General features: G+C 39.0%; 1 protein-coding gene across 3 annotated transcripts in view; it reads right to left on the reverse strand.

Moving 5' to 3' along the window:
* Positions 1–1,589: 1,589 nt before the first annotated feature.
* Positions 1,590–20,124, reverse strand: part of PCMTD1 (protein-L-isoaspartate (D-aspartate) O-methyltransferase domain containing 1) — an 85,462-nt gene continuing 66,927 nt past the window's right edge. For all 3 annotated transcript variants that reach the window (XM_077270482.1, XM_077270480.1, XM_077270481.1), the window contains 3 exons: positions 17,299–17,470; positions 10,420–10,543; positions 1,590–4,953 (listed from right to left, as the gene is read on the reverse strand). In XM_077270482.1, the coding sequence (XP_077126597.1) occupies positions 4,586–4,953; positions 10,420–10,543; positions 17,299–17,352 (546 nt within the window). In that variant the 5' untranslated portion in view covers positions 17,353–17,470 and the 3' untranslated portion in view covers positions 1,590–4,585. The remainder of the gene's footprint in view (positions 4,954–10,419; positions 10,544–17,298; positions 17,471–20,124) is intronic.

The following is a 20,124-nucleotide window of genomic DNA, read 5'->3' on the forward strand; positions in this document are numbered from 1 at the left end:
CTATAGTAAAAGATAGAATGTTTAAAAATAATAAAAAAAAATAAAAAATGGTTATACTCACCCTCTGCAGACAGCCGATATCCTCAGCGGCGTCCGTTCCAATAGATGGTGTGGTTCAGGACCTTCGATGACGTCGCGGTCACGTGAGCGGTCACATGACCGGTCTCGCGACCAATCACAAGACAGCGACGTCATCGCAGGTCCTGAACCACACCATCTTTAGGAACCGAAGCGGCAGCATGCAGCAGTGAGAGGCGGGAACACTCCGGGGGCCATCGAAGGTGAGTATATGACTATTTTTTATTTTAATTCTTTTTTTTTGACCAATTATATGGTGCCCAGTCCATGGAGGAGAGTCTCCTCTCCTCCACCCTGGGTACCAACCGCACATAATCTGCTTACTTCCCACATGGTGTGCACAGCCCCGTGCGGGAAGTAAGCAGATCAATGCACTCCTAGGTGTGCGGAATCCCCGCAATTCCGCATTTTTAATGAACATGTTGCTTTTTTTTCCGCGATGCGATTTTTTCGCGGAAAAAATTGCAACATTTGCACAAAAAATGCGGAATACACTGTCAATAATAGGAGGCATATGTTAGCATTTTTTTCGCGTTTTTATCACGTTTTTATAGCGAAAAATACTGAACGTGTGCACATGTCCTCAAACGCAGCTGAACGTGTGACCATACCCTTACTCATTATAGAATCTCTCCCATCAAGTTTTCATCCTGTTAATCTACTGAAATCATATTATATAGCACTGTGTACTTACAATTATTCATTTTGCTTTTTTAGTTAGTAAATTCTTCTCTTTTTCCTAAGTAGAAATAGGAAGTCTCTTGTCCCTGCAAAAATCATCCCCATCTTTAAAGTCCTGACCCAGCTGCTCCCTTCTCCTGCCAGGGACTTTTGCAGTGAATCATGACTTTTACAGGGAAAATTTACCTCCTGTTTCTACATAGAGTTTAGCATGATTCAGCTAGTCCACTATTAATCATGTGATGTCCTAGACCTAATAGAAAACAGAAGAATTCGCTGGGTAGAAAAGCAAAATTAGCAAATTGCAAGTACACCGTGCTATATGACATGATTGCAACATATTAAGATGATAACAATTTTGATGAGAGGAGTGCTTCTTTAAGTACGATACACAGGCACATTATGTGCACAGTCCTTTCTTGATATTTCAATGGCTGTAACATTGCCAAATAATTGAGCATTAGGTAGCAAGGGATAGATAGGCAGGCCTGCTTCAATTTAACTTTGGTTACGTAATAAAAAAAATGACACTCTTTATTTTATTTTTATTGCAATAATGTCCCAATCAATAGCATATGCAAAATGTTCAAATAACCACTTTTTTTTTTTACTTTTCTATTTTCAGTTAATGCATTTTTAAAGTGGGTGAAAAGGATGAGACAAGCATTTTTCATGAAAAATACATATATATATATAAATCAAACATTTAAAAATAGTCATGAAAACACTAAATATATATATATATATATATATATATATATATATATATATATATATATATATATATATATATATATATATATATATATATATATATATATATATATATATATATATATATTTTTTTTTTTTTTATTAACCGCTTGCAAGGAATACAATCAAATGAAAGTGCAGTCAGTCTTTCTACAAAAGCATTTTACATATACAGTTTAAAAACTACCTCAGCTGTCCATTATCCCCGGTTGACCACGTTAGAAACATCACTATGGTTTGGAAAAAGGTTAAGAAAAAAAAATAAGAAAATTAAAAAAAAGACATGTAATTGTCTGGCATTACCTATCAATGTGACAAAATGCATAATGCGGAAATAAAACAATATATGTTCGGACAGCTATGTCGACCTCATCAAGAATACACCACACACTAGAAAAAAAGTCATTTTGAAATAAAGCTACGTTTCGCTGTCCATTGTAAGAGGGACTTAAGCTATTTTATCAACGTTTGAACAAGGTTGTTGATCGCAAAGGGTATTTACATTTCTAATAACCTGAAAATAAGCTAATTATTCTTGATATCATCTACAGTCTTCTCATTCAAATTAAGAAGGGGATTTTGAGATAATATTCTAAAAATATTCTCTATATTGATTTATACTGCTTCTGCGCATATATAGATCTATGAGCCAACTTTAGATAGCGGGTGATGTCATTTTAGAAGGAATGTTTTACATTGTGCCCCCCCAAAACAATACACTTCCGATCTTATGTACAGCCGTCAATCAAATGAATGCATATTTATACAGTCCTTTCTCATGCTACTGTCAGCATACAGTAGTTTGGAAATTATTAAGAGGCATCAGTCTGCCAGGGGATTTCGATATCCAGTCTTTTTATGACAAAACTAGAAAAATTTGTTGACAGAGCAATGCTAAAGAACTCCGTCAGGCCGGTTTATGGTCAAAGTGCCTTTATGTTAGAAAGATGTGTCTACTTTTACATCTATTTCTCATTGTTTCAATAAATCTAAAATAAAAAAAAACACTTTGTATTAAACTATTTTGTTTTTAAAATATCCTCACTTTTATGACCACAGCTTCTGTGCACAACTACGTGTCTCCATAGTTACAGATGACAAACAGCCTTGTGTGGTCTAATCCCGCAATCGAACGCCTTTCATTTTTCCTCCACTTATTGCTAATATACTGTATACCATTTATAGTATATTAGCAACAATTTGTGTTCAGATGGAAAAGACTATGGCCCAGATTCATCATTTCCAGTTTTTTGTTTCACGGTGCTTTTTTTTTTTGTATTGTGGTATTAGTTGCAATTTGTGAGTCAAATTTTTCAAAATGAACAGATGTGGAAAAGCGGATCTGCTGGTGTCTCAACAAATAGAAGCACCATATCCGTTTCGCCACATATATCCAACTTAGAAATGAATAGAACAGCATTCTTTATTTGTGAGCCCTTCCAAAAGTTGCGCTTTCTCAAAATACAACCATGTGGGCAATTTCTGTATATTTAAAAAGGCCGGTTGTCAGGATAATGCCCCATTTTGCGTTTCTTTGGCCTTCCAGTAGTCATCAAACTGGTGCAGGATTCATGGATTTGACTCAGTCTGCTTTTTTTGATCTTGAACGGTTTTTGCCACCAAAAGTGTCACACTTTGTAAAATGGTGCAAAAATTGTGTGAAAATACTGCCTTACTCAAAAATGCAATAGAAGGCGTAGGGAGCTGGAGTGAAGTTGTGCCAACTTTTGTGACGTTTTTAAAAAGTTGCAATTGGTGAATTAGAGGAAAATATCTGGAATTGTTAAACTTTGCCCACATATCGGGAGAAAAAAAATATATATATGTGCGCACATGTAAAATAAATAAGACACAAATAGAATAATGAATTGGATGCAAACTTTAAAAAAATGGCACAAAATGAATAAAGAAGCGAAGCTCGAGATAAGACTTCGGATAGGACTGTAGTCTGTAACGAAGGAGACACGTAGGATTTTCGTTTAATTATTATTTCCACTAGGAAAAAAATGTTTGCAAAGGTGTGATGGAAATTTTACTTACAAGATAGTATACCGTCATCATCCGCCTCCAAAATACTTAATCAATGTTCCATGGAGGTAAAATAATGATGAAAACAAAAAAAAAAAATCAGTGAATGCGCCTTATTATTTTACACAGAAATTGCAAATGAAGAAAATATTTAAAAGACATTGTATTACAGTTTGAAGGTTTCTACATGATTGGCAATAGTACGGAATCTTTTTCTAGAAGTCGACAACACAGCAGATTTGGGAACTGGATGGAATAGTTAGTAGACATGCTGCAGTACAATTCATTTCGCGCTCCCTAAACATGATCACAACAAAGCTTCCATGGACACATTGAATATTGTCTTTTAGTAACAAATCTGTTGGGAATTTGTAATCAAGGTTTGTTTTGTAGATGGTCAACACAGGATACGCAAGACACATTAGGAATATAGAAAACACCTAGGTTTCATTACTTCTGAAAGAGATTGTAACAAAGAACAATTGTTTTTCTCATTGACATATTATTTCCATAATGGACACTTCTATTTTTTTTCCTTAGAAAATCACAAAAATTGTGAGTTCACAATAAATTATCTTTTGCTAAACTATTGCACTTTTCACTCTTTTTTTTTTTTTACTGGCATATATAAAATGAAGAACTAACGATATGAAACCATCAGAATGGAATGTTCCATTGTGACTTGTGGGGTTTATGTGATTGAAATGGCTTTTAGGACTAATCAGACCCTTTTTTTTAAATTTGCCTTGTCCTGTAAATCGATAACGGCCTTCTGAACGCTTTCACCCTAGAACAAGTGATACTACAAAGCAGTAACTTGTTATTACAGATAAAAATGTGGTTTTTGATTTTTCTGAAAATGTAGTAAAAAATATAAAGCCTGTAAAAACAAAACTAAATCAATGAATGGAGTTAAGACCGTGTCGGTGTCCACTGGATCTGTTGCTGAAAGATAGAAGAGCCAAATTGTTTATTAACAAATGCTACATTTTCAAGAAAAAATGAAATATCAGCAGGCAATAAAGTTTCATATTCAAGTGCATCATCATTTCTCTCTGTAATAGGTCAAGTATGCCTTTAAAGATTCAGGGAGAGGCAGGCTCAGAATTCTCTCCCGAAGAAGGTTCTGTGGAGGATCCTCAGCTTTCAAAGCTTCAATGTGATCCTTTTCTTCTTCTTTGCTGTCCTCATCAATCTTTTCATCATCATCGCTATCTAAGGCTTGAGGAATTAGCTGATTTCCTACAAATACATAGGTGTTTATGCGGCGTCTACGGCAACGCCGCCTTTTCCGTTTCGGAGGTGCTTTCGGAGGAATGCCTTTGGCCTGCATCTCATCGTTTATGCAGTTCCTTAGTGTACGACGAATATAGATACGAGCTAAGTCTTGTAGGCTTCTTACTGTACAGGCAGCTAGAATAAAAAAATATACATATTTAATGGCAGACATTATTAGCTGTAAATACAAAGTCTACATCACTGGTCACACAACAGTCATATCAGTTCTCAATGTACATGTAGCAAGCTCCTCAAGTTAGAGCTAGGAGTTTTTTTGTGAAAATGTACTCTTTTTTGTTAGTGGTTTAGGTGATAACTTGTTGCAGGGATTTGTCCATTAGGACATGCAGCAATTAGCAGAACGGGGCACTTATACACACTGCCCTTCCATCATAATGGTGATATATTAGACCACTGTTACATTTTCTGCCTACAAGGTTGCCGAGTGCAGAATTCAGCTTTTTCTAGTAGCACCATACAGTAGATAATGAATGGAGCATTCTGGACTTGCGGTAGCTTACCTGGGGGGCAGCGGTGGTGAAGCAGGGTCACAGGAGGCAGGGTCCAAGCTGCAGGAAGGGGGGGCAATGCTGTGGGCAGGAGGAGGGGTTGTCCTGGCAATGCAAGGCTGCGGATCCTTGGCTGGAAGGAGGAGTGTTGGCGTTGAGGCAGTGCGGAGTGCATAGATTTCCCAGCAGTGGGCTCCAGAGGCATGACTGCCGGTGGCGGCGGCACATGCGCAGATTAAGATTTGGAGGCCAAATCAATGCACAAAGCAGGGACTCTGCTCCTGTCTACTCGCTGACACCCTTCCTTCCAGCCCAGGGCCCACAGAATCGCCCCACTTCTACCGTCGCCAGCTTCCTGTAGCAGGGAAGGGACCCTGCATCCCATGAGCCCTGCTTTACCATCCCCTGGTAAGTTACATTTGGGTCATTCCATATCAAGTGATCCAAATATGAATTTTTTTTTTACCTGACGTCTTTAGATTTTTTTTATTTTTTGTTTTTATGAAGTACAACTTTAGTTAATTACAAATTAAAAGTTTAGAATTTTTTTCTTGATCAGTTAATTTTTTACAGATTTTTAAAGTTTTGAAAAAGCGCGGATTTTGGCCTGGTATGGCTTTACATTTTTTATCATATCTCGGGCTAGAATTAAGATATAGAGGTGGGAGAGGCATCATTTTTCTCAGGATGGTACCGGCTTTCATTTGATATGTCACAAGACTATGTTTCTTTATATTTTGTTTTGGAGAAATCAAATTAAACATTTTGATGCGCAATTCTGAAAAAAACGTATGTTTTAAAATTGTGAAAACATGCATGTGTGTTACTCGTGTCCTTGTTTATATTTGTACAGGGATTCAACTTGGGATCTATCAAATTTGTATTTTTTTTAAGCCTTGAATCATCTGATTTTATGTTTGTGTGATTTTCTTCCTTTTTTCTTTTCAAATTACAACTTATTGCATTTAACATTTATATGTAACAATAAAGAAACACAAAAAACAAATACCGAAGTGCCAGAATACATACATCTTAATCACCATAACAACTTGCTCAGCATTTTCAACCTGAATTCATTGAACAAGCCAAAAGATAAAAGGTGATCACATCCTCGTGTGGTTTTCTAAATACAGTCTGATCCTAATTATATGTTAAAAACAAGATTAAAAGAACCAATATTTTAACCACCTATTTATACATGGAACAATTTTTTTTCTACTATGTCACTAAACATGTCATTTCTGAAGTGTTTATGAAGAATAGTACAGTAGTTAAATCCTCGTACTATAAAATATGAACTAATCAAACAATTAATAGTAGGTTTTTACACTGGCCTTCTATCATCAATGTGTCCCTTCTAGTGGGTGAAATGTGATCTTGCCCATAAGCGCTCACTAGCAGTGGCCATTTCCTTTTGTGTCAGTATGTGCGGCTGTCATAGTGCTCGGCTCCACCTGAGTTATATCTGATTTTTGTTCACTTTTACAATGTCTGGTTTTCTTGGATACACAAAGGACGGCGCTGGACCGGAAGGTGCAGAAAAGTCACTTCTACGTCTTCATTTTCACAATCTTTGGAGAGTCCAGTAGCCGCCAGCGCCGATCATATTCACAGGTCACATAGCCAGTTGTGTCATCCATGGCCGATCTTGTGCCGCCTTCTACCACGTCATGGACGTCACTGTCTTTATTTCCACTACATGGGATGACAGTCCGGTATTGCTGAGTCCCTTTGATGGGTTCTGCTTTCTGTAACCGATGTTATAACAAACTCTCCTCCTCTTCGTAGTCCTGGTTTGTACAATACATGAACTGGATGTTCAGAATATTTTTCTCCCTACACTTGAGGAGTTGCCTGGGTGATAAGATTTGGTGTGAATATGGCCTGTGGAGGCCCGAGCTGCCGGCCTGTCATCTGCTCTGCAGTCACTGTCTACCCCTGGTCATCCTCAGCCGTAGCAAAGCTTCTCCTCTGTCCTCTCCTGCTTCTAAGTGGTAACATAATAAAATAATACAGTAATATCTGGCAATCATGGATTATTTGGTAAATCTAGACCCCACACTGTTAGACCACAGGCTGAACAGATCGGAGATCAAGATTTTTGAACTGACACTGTAATAGTTTTATTTTTTAAAATATGATCCCATCACGATCTCAGCTTGTATTTTGGTACAGATGTGGCTAGGAGCATAGCAGGCACATGTGCAGCTTTTGAAATTTTTTAATTAAATGTTTTTTCCAGATATGCGTTTTAAAGTTTTGCACTTGCGTTCGCATAGGTAAAATATTAATCAAAGATACTCCTGTGACATATCTGGTGAAAGCCTGTACAGTTCTGAGTAGAATAGTGTTTATTTTGTTTCTCTATCTCTTTTCTAGCCTGAGTTATGGGGAGAAATGTAAAGGCAGGCACCACCGAAATTCACACTTTCCGAACTTTGAAAATCAATAATAATAACAAAAAAAATAAAAATAAAATAAATATATATATATATATATATATATATATATATATATATATATATATATATATATATATATATAATTTTTCTTTCTTCACATTTTGCATTCTCTGACACACTACTACCAAATAACAAAATCTCAAAAGAATTAAAAATATAGAGGCAAAAATCATTGGTTCAGTTGACATGGATTGACCCATTTGGACTATAAGACACACCTCCAATTTCCTCCCAAATTTTGGGGAAAAAGAGTGCATCTTATATTATAAGGTTTCTTTGCTTATATTTTTGCCTCTACTATTGATTTATGCAAAACTTGTTGAAGCAACAGTAACCATCTAAATTCTTTATATTAGTGTACAGATGCTAAATGACAAAACTTCTGTCATTGTTAAAATACTTCTGGACCCAACTGTGGACATACTCTGCATACAATAGCAGAGCATGGCAATGAAAAATGGAATTTGGAAGTAATAAGATTAGGAAGGTCTTATGGGGACTACTCGCTGAGCCTGTGCTTTAGGGTACTGTCACACAGTACCATTTTGATCGCTACGACGGCACGATCCGTGACGTCGCAGCGATCGTATGAATATCGCTCCAGCGTCGTAGACTGCGGTCACACGTTGCAATCACGGCGCTGGAGCGATGCCGAAGTCCCCGGTAACCAGGGTAAACATCGGGTAACTAAGCGCAGGGCCGCGCTTAGTAACCCGATGTTTACCGTGGTTACCAGCGTAAAAGTAATAAAAAAACAAACAGTACATACTTACATTCCGGTGTCTGTCCCCGGCGTTCTGCTTCTCTCCACTGTGTAAGCGCCATAGCCGGCAAGCACAGCGGTGACGTCAGACGTCACCGCTGTGCTCGCTTTCCGGCTGGCAGACGCTCACACAGTGGAGAGAAGCTGAGACGCCGGAGGACAGACACCGGAATGTAAGTATGTACTGTTTGTTTTTTTACGTTTACGCTGGTAACCACGGTAAACATCGGGTTACTAAGCGCGGCCCTGCGCTTAGTTACCCGATGTTTACCCTGGTTACAAGCGAACACATCGCTGGATCGCTGTCACACACAACGATCCAGCGATGTCAGCGGGTGATCAAGCGACGAAAGAAAGTTCCACACGATCTGCTACGACGTACGATTCTCAGCAGGATCCCTGATCGCTGCTGCGTGTCAGACACTGCGATATCGTAACGATATCGCTAGAACGTCACGAATCGTACCGTCGTAGCGATCAAAATGTGACTGTGTGACAGTACCCTTAGATACCTAAAATATGTGCTGTAAAGAAGTTGTTCTAGAATTAAATTTAGCATTTCTCCGTCTAATCATTGCACTGCAGACTAATTATATTGTTCCCTGGCGTTCTTTGTATTCCCATTAAGAATGTCCCCCTAACTTGCCCAATACTGGTGATCACACACGCCCAGTTGCTCAATTCTACCACGTGAATCTTCTTATATATGGACAATAGAATAATTTCCTCTTAGCGCTCATGCCACCCAGTAAGAATCAGAGTGATAGAAGTGTCTTTTTTAATTATCAATCATTATATTATGGGATGTTCAGAAAGGGAATCAAAAGAACACCGAGGGGGCACCAATTATTTATTTATTATGCATTGCTGATAAAGCACCATCATATTCTGCAGCGCTTTACAGACATTATCATTGTCCACTTTGGGGCTCACAATTTAAATTCTGTATCAGTATGTTTTAGAGGGTGGGGGGGAAACTGTAATATTTGGTGGAATGCCACAGAAACAAGATGAGGACATACAAACTCATTGCAGATGTTGTCCTTGGTGGGATTTGATCCCAGGACTCAAGGCTACAGTGCCAGCCACTGAGCCAACCAGTTAATATAAGCAATATTTTTCAATATGAGACTTTGCATTATCTAATGGAGTAGATTAATATTTCACTGTGGGAAAAGCCAGTATGCTTTTGAGATTTTTCCTAAATTAGGATACACTTAAAAGGGAATCTGTCACCAGGATTTCAAAATATAAAGGACAGCCTATGCAAGGCACAAAATAGAGCTTTATTATACTCACAGATGGTGTGATCCGGAACAATGGGCATCAAGTGCAGGCGCACTTCTCTCTGCCTTGCTAAGGGCAGAGCAAAGTACTGTACTGTAGTGCGCATGTGCCGGTTTTACCTTTGGGTCATCGGCGAGCTTTGATATTTCCTGGTGCATGCTCACTACAGTACTTCGATCTTCCCTCTTCAGTGCAAAGAAAAATGGTCCTGCAAATGAGAGCAGTGAGGGTAGGGTCACTGCGTGGATGACGTAGGACAGTTCATCCATATGAAGCAGGGAAGGAGGAAGGCGGTTATAGGAATTGAGGAGGCACAGGATCAAGACCAGAGACACCCATCGGACCAGACTGCTCCATCTGGAAGAATAATAAAAGCTCTTTTTTGTGCCTTGCATAGGGGATTGAGGGCAAACATATGCAGTACTAGAATGCTGTAATAGAGGGCTTAAAGGTGCTGGCAGTACTTTATATTGAGAAACCAGTGACTGGTTCCTTTTAAAAGGTGGATGTGTCATCAGAATATAAATTATTCATTTCTTATGTGAAAAAAAAAAAAAATTAAATGCAGAAGAAAACTTACGCAATTTCACAGTTTCAGATTTGTGATTGTCATTCTTACTTGGTTGCACCAAAGGAGCAAAAGAAACCGCTAAAATGTTCTTACTTTCCCATGTATTCTGTCCTGTTCTCTGGATCTGTGTAAGCTAAAGAATTGAAACCAAGCTTGTTAATATAGTCAGACAATTGTGTGCTACAATAGTTCACTGTGTGATCATTGCAAATAGGTTGTGGAGGAGATCCTGTGTGATCAGGAACTAGGAGAAAAAACAATAACAAATGCAATGTGATTTGTCCAATTATTGTCTACTGTATAAATACATTCACAGGTTTAGCAGTGGGGCGGCACAAAGCGATTACCATATATACTCGAGTATAAGCCGACCCAAGTATAAGCTGACCCCCCTAATTTTGCAACAAAAAACTGGGAAAACGTAATGACTCGAGTATAAGCCTAGGGTGGGAAATTCAGCAGCTACCGGTAAATGTAAAAAAAAAAACCCCAAAAAAACAAAAACAAAAAAAAAACAATAAAAGTAAAATTAATTGAGACATCAGTAGGTTATGTGTTTTTGAATATCCATATGGAATCAGGAGCCCCATATAATGCTCCATACAGTTCATGATGGGCCCCATAAGATGCTCCATACAAAATACGCCCCATATAATGCTCCATACAGTTCACTTCATTATGGCCCCATAAGATGCTTCATATAACAATGTGCCACATATAATGCTCCATACAGTTCTTTATGGCCCCATAGATGCTCCATGTAACATTGTGCCCCATATAATGCTCCATACAGTTCATTATGGCCCCATAGATGCTCCATATAACAATATGCCCCATATAATACTCCATACAGTTCATTATGGCCCCATAGATGCTCCATATAACAATGTGCCACATGTAATGCTGCTGCTGCAATAAAAAAAAATAAAAAAAAATGACATGCTCACCTCTCGTCGCTGCCCACTGCTCCTCAGCGTCCCGTCTCTCCGCAGTGACTGTTCAGGCAGAGGGCGGCAGGCACACTAATACGTCATCGCGCCCTCTGACCTGAACAGTCTCTGCAGAGGATGCGGAAGACGGGGCGGCGGTGGAACGAGGAAAGGTGAATATGAAATACTCACCTGCTCCCGGCGCGGTCCCTGGCAGCTTCTCCCGGACAGATGGTCTCCGGCGCCTGCAGCTTCTTCCTCTGTTCAGCGGTCACTGGTACCGCTCATTACAGTAATGAATATGCGGCTCCACCCCTATGGGAGTGGAGTCCATATTCATTACTTTAATGAGTGATACCGTGTGACCGCTGAACAGGGGAAGAAGCTGCCGGCGCCGGAGACCATAGGACATGAAGGGACCGCGTCAGGAGCAGGCGAGTATGTGACCATCGTCGCTCCCCCTCACCCACCGACCATGACTCGAGTATAAGCCGAGAGGGGCACTTTCAGACCATTTTTTGGGGCTTTAAATCTCGGCTTATACTCAAGTATATACGGTAATGATATTTTTAAAGTAGCAACAATCATGAGGGCGCTTTTTGCCCCCTAACAGCTATGAATAATAAATAATGGGTGGTGTTGTGAATGGCAGGAAAAGAAACTCGCCTTTAAAAGCAAATGGATAAAAATCCCATTGAAAGTGATGTTTTGGCAAGGTTTCATAGGAGATTAGTATTTATGTAGAATGTCAAATTGACAAAGTGTTGTAATGCATTGTAAACGTGATAGTACATTTTTTCTGTTATAAAAATATTTTTTTTTAATTCCTAAAAACGAAAAAAAAAATGAAATCTTCTATTTCCATTCTGAAAATAAATAAAAAAATACAATGTCTAAGTCTACAAAAAAACTGATCTCAAATTTGAAGTTGTTTAATCCATTTGTTAAATAAAGCTATTTTTTATGGTTATCTCACCCCAAAAAGAAATAAAAAAAAAAAATGAAGAGGAAGTTTCCCAGACTTTTTAATACTTATTACTTTTTCATGTAATGTATCATTCAAAACTATCACATCCATCAAAAAGGGAAGCCTTCAAATGGATATACGGACAGAAAATTAAATAAAGTTATGGTTCTTAGAAAAAGGGAAAAAAACTCGCAAACATGAAAATTGAATGCAACGGCAGAGAGTTTAAAAAAATGTATCCGTGCAACCAACCTTGTGAACATACTGTAACTCTTCATATCTCTGCACTATAGAAATGCATGAAATACAGAAGAAGTCTGTATAAAAATTTTTAATTTTTTTATGTGTATACAATTACATTTTTGCCTTTTATGAAAACATTACAAGAGGTCTCACCACTTCAAGAGCAATGGGTCGCAAGTTGATCTGCTTCCTGCTCATTCCCATTATCAGTACCTGCATTTCTGGCAAGGAGTTCATATTGCAGGTATATGTGCTAAATGATGAGCATAAATGACTAATGACTGCCTGCATTACCCATTTAATTAATATCCTGTATTATTTATAGAAGACCTGCCATTTGCCATTAAAAAAAAAAAAATTGTACCTGTTGTAAATGAAGCTACTCATTTTTTTGTTGTGCATGTTAATTTATTGGTGCATTGGAACAACACAAAAACAACCAGAAGAAAAAAAAATTAAAACAAAAAAAAAAGGACACCATCAATTGGACATCATTTCACACAACCCCAAAAATGGGCAAAAAAGAAAGTTCTTGGAACCTTTCCAGAATTGTGGGTAAACAACTTTGTTTCAGACATGTGACGCTCGTTCAAACTCACCTGTGGCAAGTAACAGGTGTGGGCAATATGAGAATCACACCTGAAACCAGATAGAAAAGGGAGACGTTGACTCAATCTTTGCATTGTGTGTCTGTGCGCCACTAAGCATGTTGAACATAAAACAGAGAAAGGTATGAGGACTTGAGAACCAAAATTGTTGAAAAATATTAACAATCTCAAGGTTACAAGTCCATCTCCAGAGATCTTGATGTTCCTTTGTTCATGGTGCGCAACATAATCAAGAAGTTTACAACCCATTGCACTCTAGCTAATCTCCCTGGAGGTGAACAGCAGAGAAAAATTGATGAAAGATTGCAACGCAGGATATTCCGAATGGTGGATAAGCAGCCCCAATCAAGTTACAAAGAAATTGAAGCTGTCCTGCAGGCTCAGGGTGCATCAGTGTCAGCGCGAACTATCCATCGACATTTGAATGAAATGAAATGCTACGGCAGGAAACCCAGGAGAACTCCACTGCTGACAGAGGCAAAAAAAAGTTAGTTTGCCAAAATGTACACAAGTTAAAGTCCTTATGGGAAAGAATGTTATGGACAGATGAGACCAAGACAGAGCTTTTTGGTAAAGCACATCATTTTACTGTTTATCAAAAACGGAATGAGGCCTACAAAAAACACAGCACCTACAGTGTTTTAGGGTTGTTTTACGGCCTCTGGCACTGGGTGCCTTAACTGTGTGTAAGGCATCATCAAATCTGTAGATTGCCAAAGGATTTTGGGTCACAATGTAGTGCCCAGTGTCAGAAAGCTGGGTTTGCATCCTAGGTCATGGGTCTTGCAGCAGGACATTGACCCCAAAACATACTTCAGAACTCTTGAGCGCTTTATTTCCATTAATTTCTGGGTGCTTCTTGAAGTGGCCAGCAATGAGTCCGCATCTAGATCGCATTGAACACCTGTGGAGAGATCTTAAAATTGCTGTTGGGAGAAGGCGCCCTTCAAATATGAGAGACCTGGAGCAGTTAGCAAAAGAAGAGTGATCCAAAATTCCAGTTGAGCGGTGTAAGAAGCTTGTTGATGGTTATAGGAAGCGATTGATTGCAGTTATTTTTTCCTAAGGGTGTGCAATCAAATATAAGATGAGAGTGCCAACTATTTTGTCTGGCCCATTTTTGGGGTTTCATGTGGTATGTCCAAATTGGCCTTTTTCTTTTTTTTGTGCGCTGTTCCAATACACCCAAAGGAAATAAACATGTGTAGAACAGAACACGTATAATTGCAATATCTCCCATGATTGTATCCATGTCTAAATGTGCAAGACCATCACTTTTGCAACATTTTTTTCCCAGCTGTCATCATTTCTTTAGGAGCTCCCATAGGATGTTCATCGTGTGATGCTGTAAAACACGCTGGGACACCCGAAGAGTGCTGAACTGAACTTTCATGTACTGTATGTTAGAGGCATCAAACAGTGGTGGCCACGGCACACGGTCTCTTGGTCAATCAGACTGGAAGGCACTACGAATAGCATATGGTTCCCTTTTGAACAGGAAGGTATACTGGAGTAGAGTGCAATTCACTGGATGCTACAGCACAATTCATGTCATGTTATTCTTGTGACATCTGAAGGGTAAGTTCACTTCAGTGCAGGTCTGTTGCACAACACATAATACAACTGACTTCATTATCTGTATGCATAGTCTGTTTCAAAATTATGGAGGCGTTTAAATTTAATAGGAGTTGCTAAACGAAAACCATCTTTTGAAACTTAAAGTGTATTTCCACCATGGCAATATTTTTTTTGCAAGACTATTGCTCACATACAGTACAAGCCCAACACAAAGTTTTTTTTCTTGTAACTGTTTTTCTATCTCCTTCTGCCCCTTAGTGCATCTAGCCTTACAAAGCTGAATGGACACGCCTAATCTTGGCTGTTAAAATTATATTTCTCAGTAGCACATTTCTTCTCTTCAGTGCTGCAGGACCCTCCATCTGCCCTCCTCTGTGTGTCCAGACAGAGATAGTTAGATCTTAACATGGGAAATTATTATGTATATAGACGAGATAGCCATTGATAGGTTTGAATGTAGCGACTGTGACCCAATATTTGGCCAATATACTTTTTAAAAACTTCACAATTCATTGGTGGTTCATGGATATTTTTAGAGCACGATTATGCGAATCCGTATTTGCAGAGCAAAGGTTAGCTGTGGTACAGCACAGCTGTTAGGAAAATGAGGAAGTTGTAAGAGTCTCGAGGACGATTTACTAGACAGGGTCATTTGGTGCAAATGTGGCTGGTGGCAGTGAGATCTTCAGCATAGCATAGCTTAACTGTGCTACAACCAGGCTGTCATATGTTTGATTAGACAGGGCCATTAGTTGCATCTGAGCATGCTTGACAGCATTAGAACTACTGGAGGAGGAATCCAATGGCAATGAATAAAGATAGCCCTGAAGGGGACACCACAATAGCTGAAAATCAATGCAGGTTTATAAATAGGTTTTATCGACACAGATTTGGAATGATTTTCGTAATAACCCCTGATCATGGTGTGAAAAAATAAGTGTATTTGCAAGATATTTCATTAGATTTTCATCTGTAATAGTGCCGCAAATTTTTTTTTCTGGTGACCGAAGTGTTGGCCCACTTTTAATGTTTGATCGATATGGTCAGTAGTGATATGACCGTGCAGACGCTGACAGCATGTGCAATGAGCAGAGAAATGGAGCATGTGCAGTAGGTTTAACAAGTAGAGTGTGTGTGTGTGTGTGTGTGTGTGTGTGTGTGTGTGTGTGTGAGTGTGTGTGTGTGTGAGAGAGGGAGAGAGTGAGAGAAAGGTGGAGTCAGTGTAGGAAGACAGGAGATAAGAAGTTAGCAGAAGCTGACTGTAATGCACTCCTTGAAAATTCTGCTGCTTTCTGATCACATGGGACAAGCAGGTGACCATAGGAAGAAAAGAGGCCATAATTGTAGAAGAACAAGAAAAAGGATGAAAAGTAATTTGAAAAGTTGCATTTTTTTGCATTGATATGGTTAAAATAACAAAGTGCAATTACGGCAGTGACTTTGATATTAATGACTATCAATTTGCGCAGTAACCCCTTTAAACTAAACCATCAATTATATCAGTAACTAAAAAAGCAAGATTACACGAAGGAAACAGGAATGAAAACCTTCTGTAAAGTTGAAAACATATATATTACACCTTAATAAAATTGCATAGGAAACTACTCATTATCTTCTCACATCATAAGGGCACAGTCAGGAGGCCGTATATAAACAGGAGAGAGATCAGAATGTAATGCGTGGACTGACCATGTCTCTCCTGACCAGAGCATGAAAGCTGCATAAAAATATATGAACTTGTCACACTCTGGTTGGGAGAGCTGTGGCCAGTCAGAACATTGTGTTCCGATCTCGGTCGATTTATATGGCAGGCTGACTGAGCCGTAAAAGGAAAGAAATGCACAAATATCACACAAACCCAAGGGTGATTAGAATTCTAGCAGCAATAAAAATTAGTAGTACCGTATTTTACGGCATATAAGACGACTGGACGTATAAGACGACCTCCAACTTTTCCATTGAAAATATAGACTTTGGGATATACTCGCAGTAAAAGTCGGGGGTCATCTTATACGGCGTGTGCAGAGCTCTGCGGTCACCGCATATGGTGCAGGGAGCGATCCCGATGACGAGGTGCCTCACCGTCAAGGTGTAGTAAGTGAATCAATCCCACCCTTGTATCCTATTGCCTCCTTCTTTCACCAATCTGGCCCGCCCTTTTCTGCTGCTCAAGTCACTGGAGGATGTAAGTGAAGCCGCTCCTTCTCTTTAACCCATCTGGCCCGCCCTTCTCGGCCTTTTAAATCTTGCGGGGATGGAGGTGAAGTGGCACAGGCGGTGAAAGAAGGAGGTAATAGGATTCACTTACACCTTCACAGTGAGGCACCTAGTCATCGGGACCGCTTCCCGCACCATATGCGGAGACTGCAGAGCTCCGCACACGCCAGATAACACGACACCTGGCGTATAAGACAACCCCTGACTTTTGAGAAGATTTTCAGGGGTTAAAAAGTCATCTTATACGCCGGAAAATACGGTATATTTTTCTATATGCACACTAAAAAAAAAAAAAATATGAGAACATGAAAAGTAGAAAAAAATAAATAAAAAATCAAGCCATTACCTGGTCTTCAATAGGCATAACTAAAATTCCGCCAACTTTCAATAACATTTTCATGTAGTTTTCGTGATCTTTCTGGACTCCAGCTCCACAATAAATCCGATCATATTGTGGACTGTCTGATGCGATCTCCAAACAATTTCCAACAACGAAATTAGGCTCACAAAACTCAAATCTGAAAAACATAATGTGATAAATCATTAAGTACAGACTTTATATAGAAATAGAAAATTCTCCTGTATGGCCATCACTAACAAATGCTTAGAAATTTATTAGAAAAACTATTTTCAATATGGGCTAGAAATCAAATGTTGTTTGTTGCATTGGTGACACAAATTTGTAGCAATGTACAAAAAAAATGTAATTGAAAGAAAATAGGATGCAACCTCCTCCTTTAATAAGTCTCAATCCAAGAAAGAGTTACATTCTATCCATGCTGTTATAGGATTCGTTTTTGTGAAAAGGCAGGCAGAGAATCCACAACGTCTTACAAGTCTTGCAAGGTGAATATGATTTTCAGAAATTTCACCCACACTGTGAAAAAGCAAACACACACACACACACAAAACCCAATGCAAATTCTGATGTAGATTTGCAATCTTTCATCTGCAAAATCCACAGCTGAAAATTTGAAAGTGTGAATGTACTCAAGAAGAAAGTGCACACATTTTCTTTTTCAGGCAGATTCCACCAAGGAAACAGTCTGAAATGCTCAAAAGAATGAACAAATCCAACTCCATGGAAAAACAACATGCTGTGTTTAGGCTTTTGAACATCTTTTACCCACTTTAGGTTTCTAAAAATACTTAGAAATAAAAACAAGTGACAGCCCATTCGTTTAGCATTTACCACTCATAAGATGCTCTGTACTTTACTGTACAATCAATGGGAAGGCTCAAAAGTCACCTGGACGTCTTTTGGAGTGTTTTAGATTCAATGAATTTTATTTAGGAATAATATATTGAAAGTATACAACAGTTTGTGTATGTTCTCCCACGCAGGGGATGTGTAAATTTCAATAATAATGAACAAATACAAATTTTAACATAGGGGGATTAAGAAAAAAACGAATATAGGAGGGGGGTACAATACAAAAGGAAGACAAACAGGTAATCCACAGTGTGTTTTACACCAGTTTACTATCTACTATTACTCGTAATGCTATCAACATAAAATAGTCAGAATTTCAGATTCAAATTAGGTCATACAGGAAGTATAACTTAAGGTAGAGAAAGAAGGAATATGATTTACGATAAGGTCTGCTCAATCGTAGACATGTGATTAAACGTTTAATAATTTGTTTGAGCATCTTCTCCAAGTCCTACAGATCTTGCCTTATCAGGGTGACAGACGTAAGGCCTGGTTTAGTTCGGGTTCGGATCTAGATCTACTCATGAGCTCCATATCTTAACCCTTTCAAGACATGCGCCGTACTATTACTGCGCATGTCGTGTCTCCCCCTTTGATGTGGGCTCCGGCGGTGAGCCCACATCAAATTTGAGAAATGTCAGCTGTTTTGTACAGCTGACATGTGCGCGCAATAGCGGAGGGTGAAATCGCTATTCACCCGCCGCTATTAACCTGTTAAATGCCGCTGTCAAACGCAGACAGCGGCATTTAACCGGCGCTTCCGCCGTCATCGCCAACCCCTGTCACATGATCGGGGGTCGGCGATGCATCAGGATGGTAACCATAGAGGTCCTTGAGACATCTATGGTTACTAATGCCGGCCTGCTGTGAGCGCCCCCCTGTGGTCAGATCGCTGCTATGTAGCAGAGCCGATCGAGTGGTGCCAGCTTCTAGCCTCCCATGGAGGCTATTGAAGCATGGCAAAAGTAAAAAAAAAAATGTTTTTAAAAATATGAAAAAAATAAAAAAAATATGAAAGTTTAAATCACCCCCCATCCAAAAAAAAACAAAAAGAAAATCAAATCTACACATATTTGGTATCGCTGCGTTCAGAATCACCCGATCTATCAATAAAAAAAAGCATTAACCTGATCGCTAAACAGCGTAGCGAGCAAAAAATTCGAAACGCCAGAATTACGTTTTTTTGGTCGCCGCAAAATTGCATTAAAATGCAATAACGGGCGATCAAAAGAACGTATCTGCACAAATGTGGTATCATTAAAAACGTCAGCCCGGCACGCAAAAAATAAGCCCTCACCTGACCCCAGATCACAAAAAATGGAGACGCTATGGGTATCAGAAAATGGCACATTTTTTTTTTTTAAGCAAAGTTTTGAATTTTTTTTCACCACTTAGATAAAAAATAACCTAGACATGTTTGGTGTCTGTGAACTGGTAATGACCTGGAGAATCATAATATCAGGTCAGTTTTAGCATTTAGTGAACCTAGCAAAAAAGCCAAAACAAAAAACAAGTGTGCGATTGCACTTTTTTTGCAATTTCACCACACTTTTTTTCCCATTTTCTAGTACAAGACATGGTAAAACCAATGATGACTTTCAAAAGTACAACTCGTCCCGCAAAAAACAAGCCCTCACATGGCCATATTGACGGAAAAATAAAAAAGTTATGGCTCTGGGAAGGAGGGGAGCGAAAAACGAAAACACAAAAACGAAAAAGGGCCGCGGCATGAAGGGGTTAAAGAAGGGGTCCCACTTGTCAGCTCTGGTGGTTTCAATACGCTCATATAGCATGATAGCATTCAGCCTCTGTCTTACCAGAGATAGAGAGAGAAGGGGACCTCCACTTTGCTGCTATGTGGATTTTGGTGGCCATAAATAAAAAGTTTACCTGTCTGTGTAAGGTATTGGAGAATCTAGGGTGTTTTGTCCCCAGGAGGAAGATAGAAGGTTCTAATTG

This window comes from Ranitomeya variabilis, chromosome 6 (genome assembly GCF_051348905.1).
Source record: "Ranitomeya variabilis isolate aRanVar5 chromosome 6, aRanVar5.hap1, whole genome shotgun sequence".
NCBI lineage: Eukaryota > Metazoa > Chordata > Amphibia > Anura > Dendrobatidae > Ranitomeya > Ranitomeya variabilis.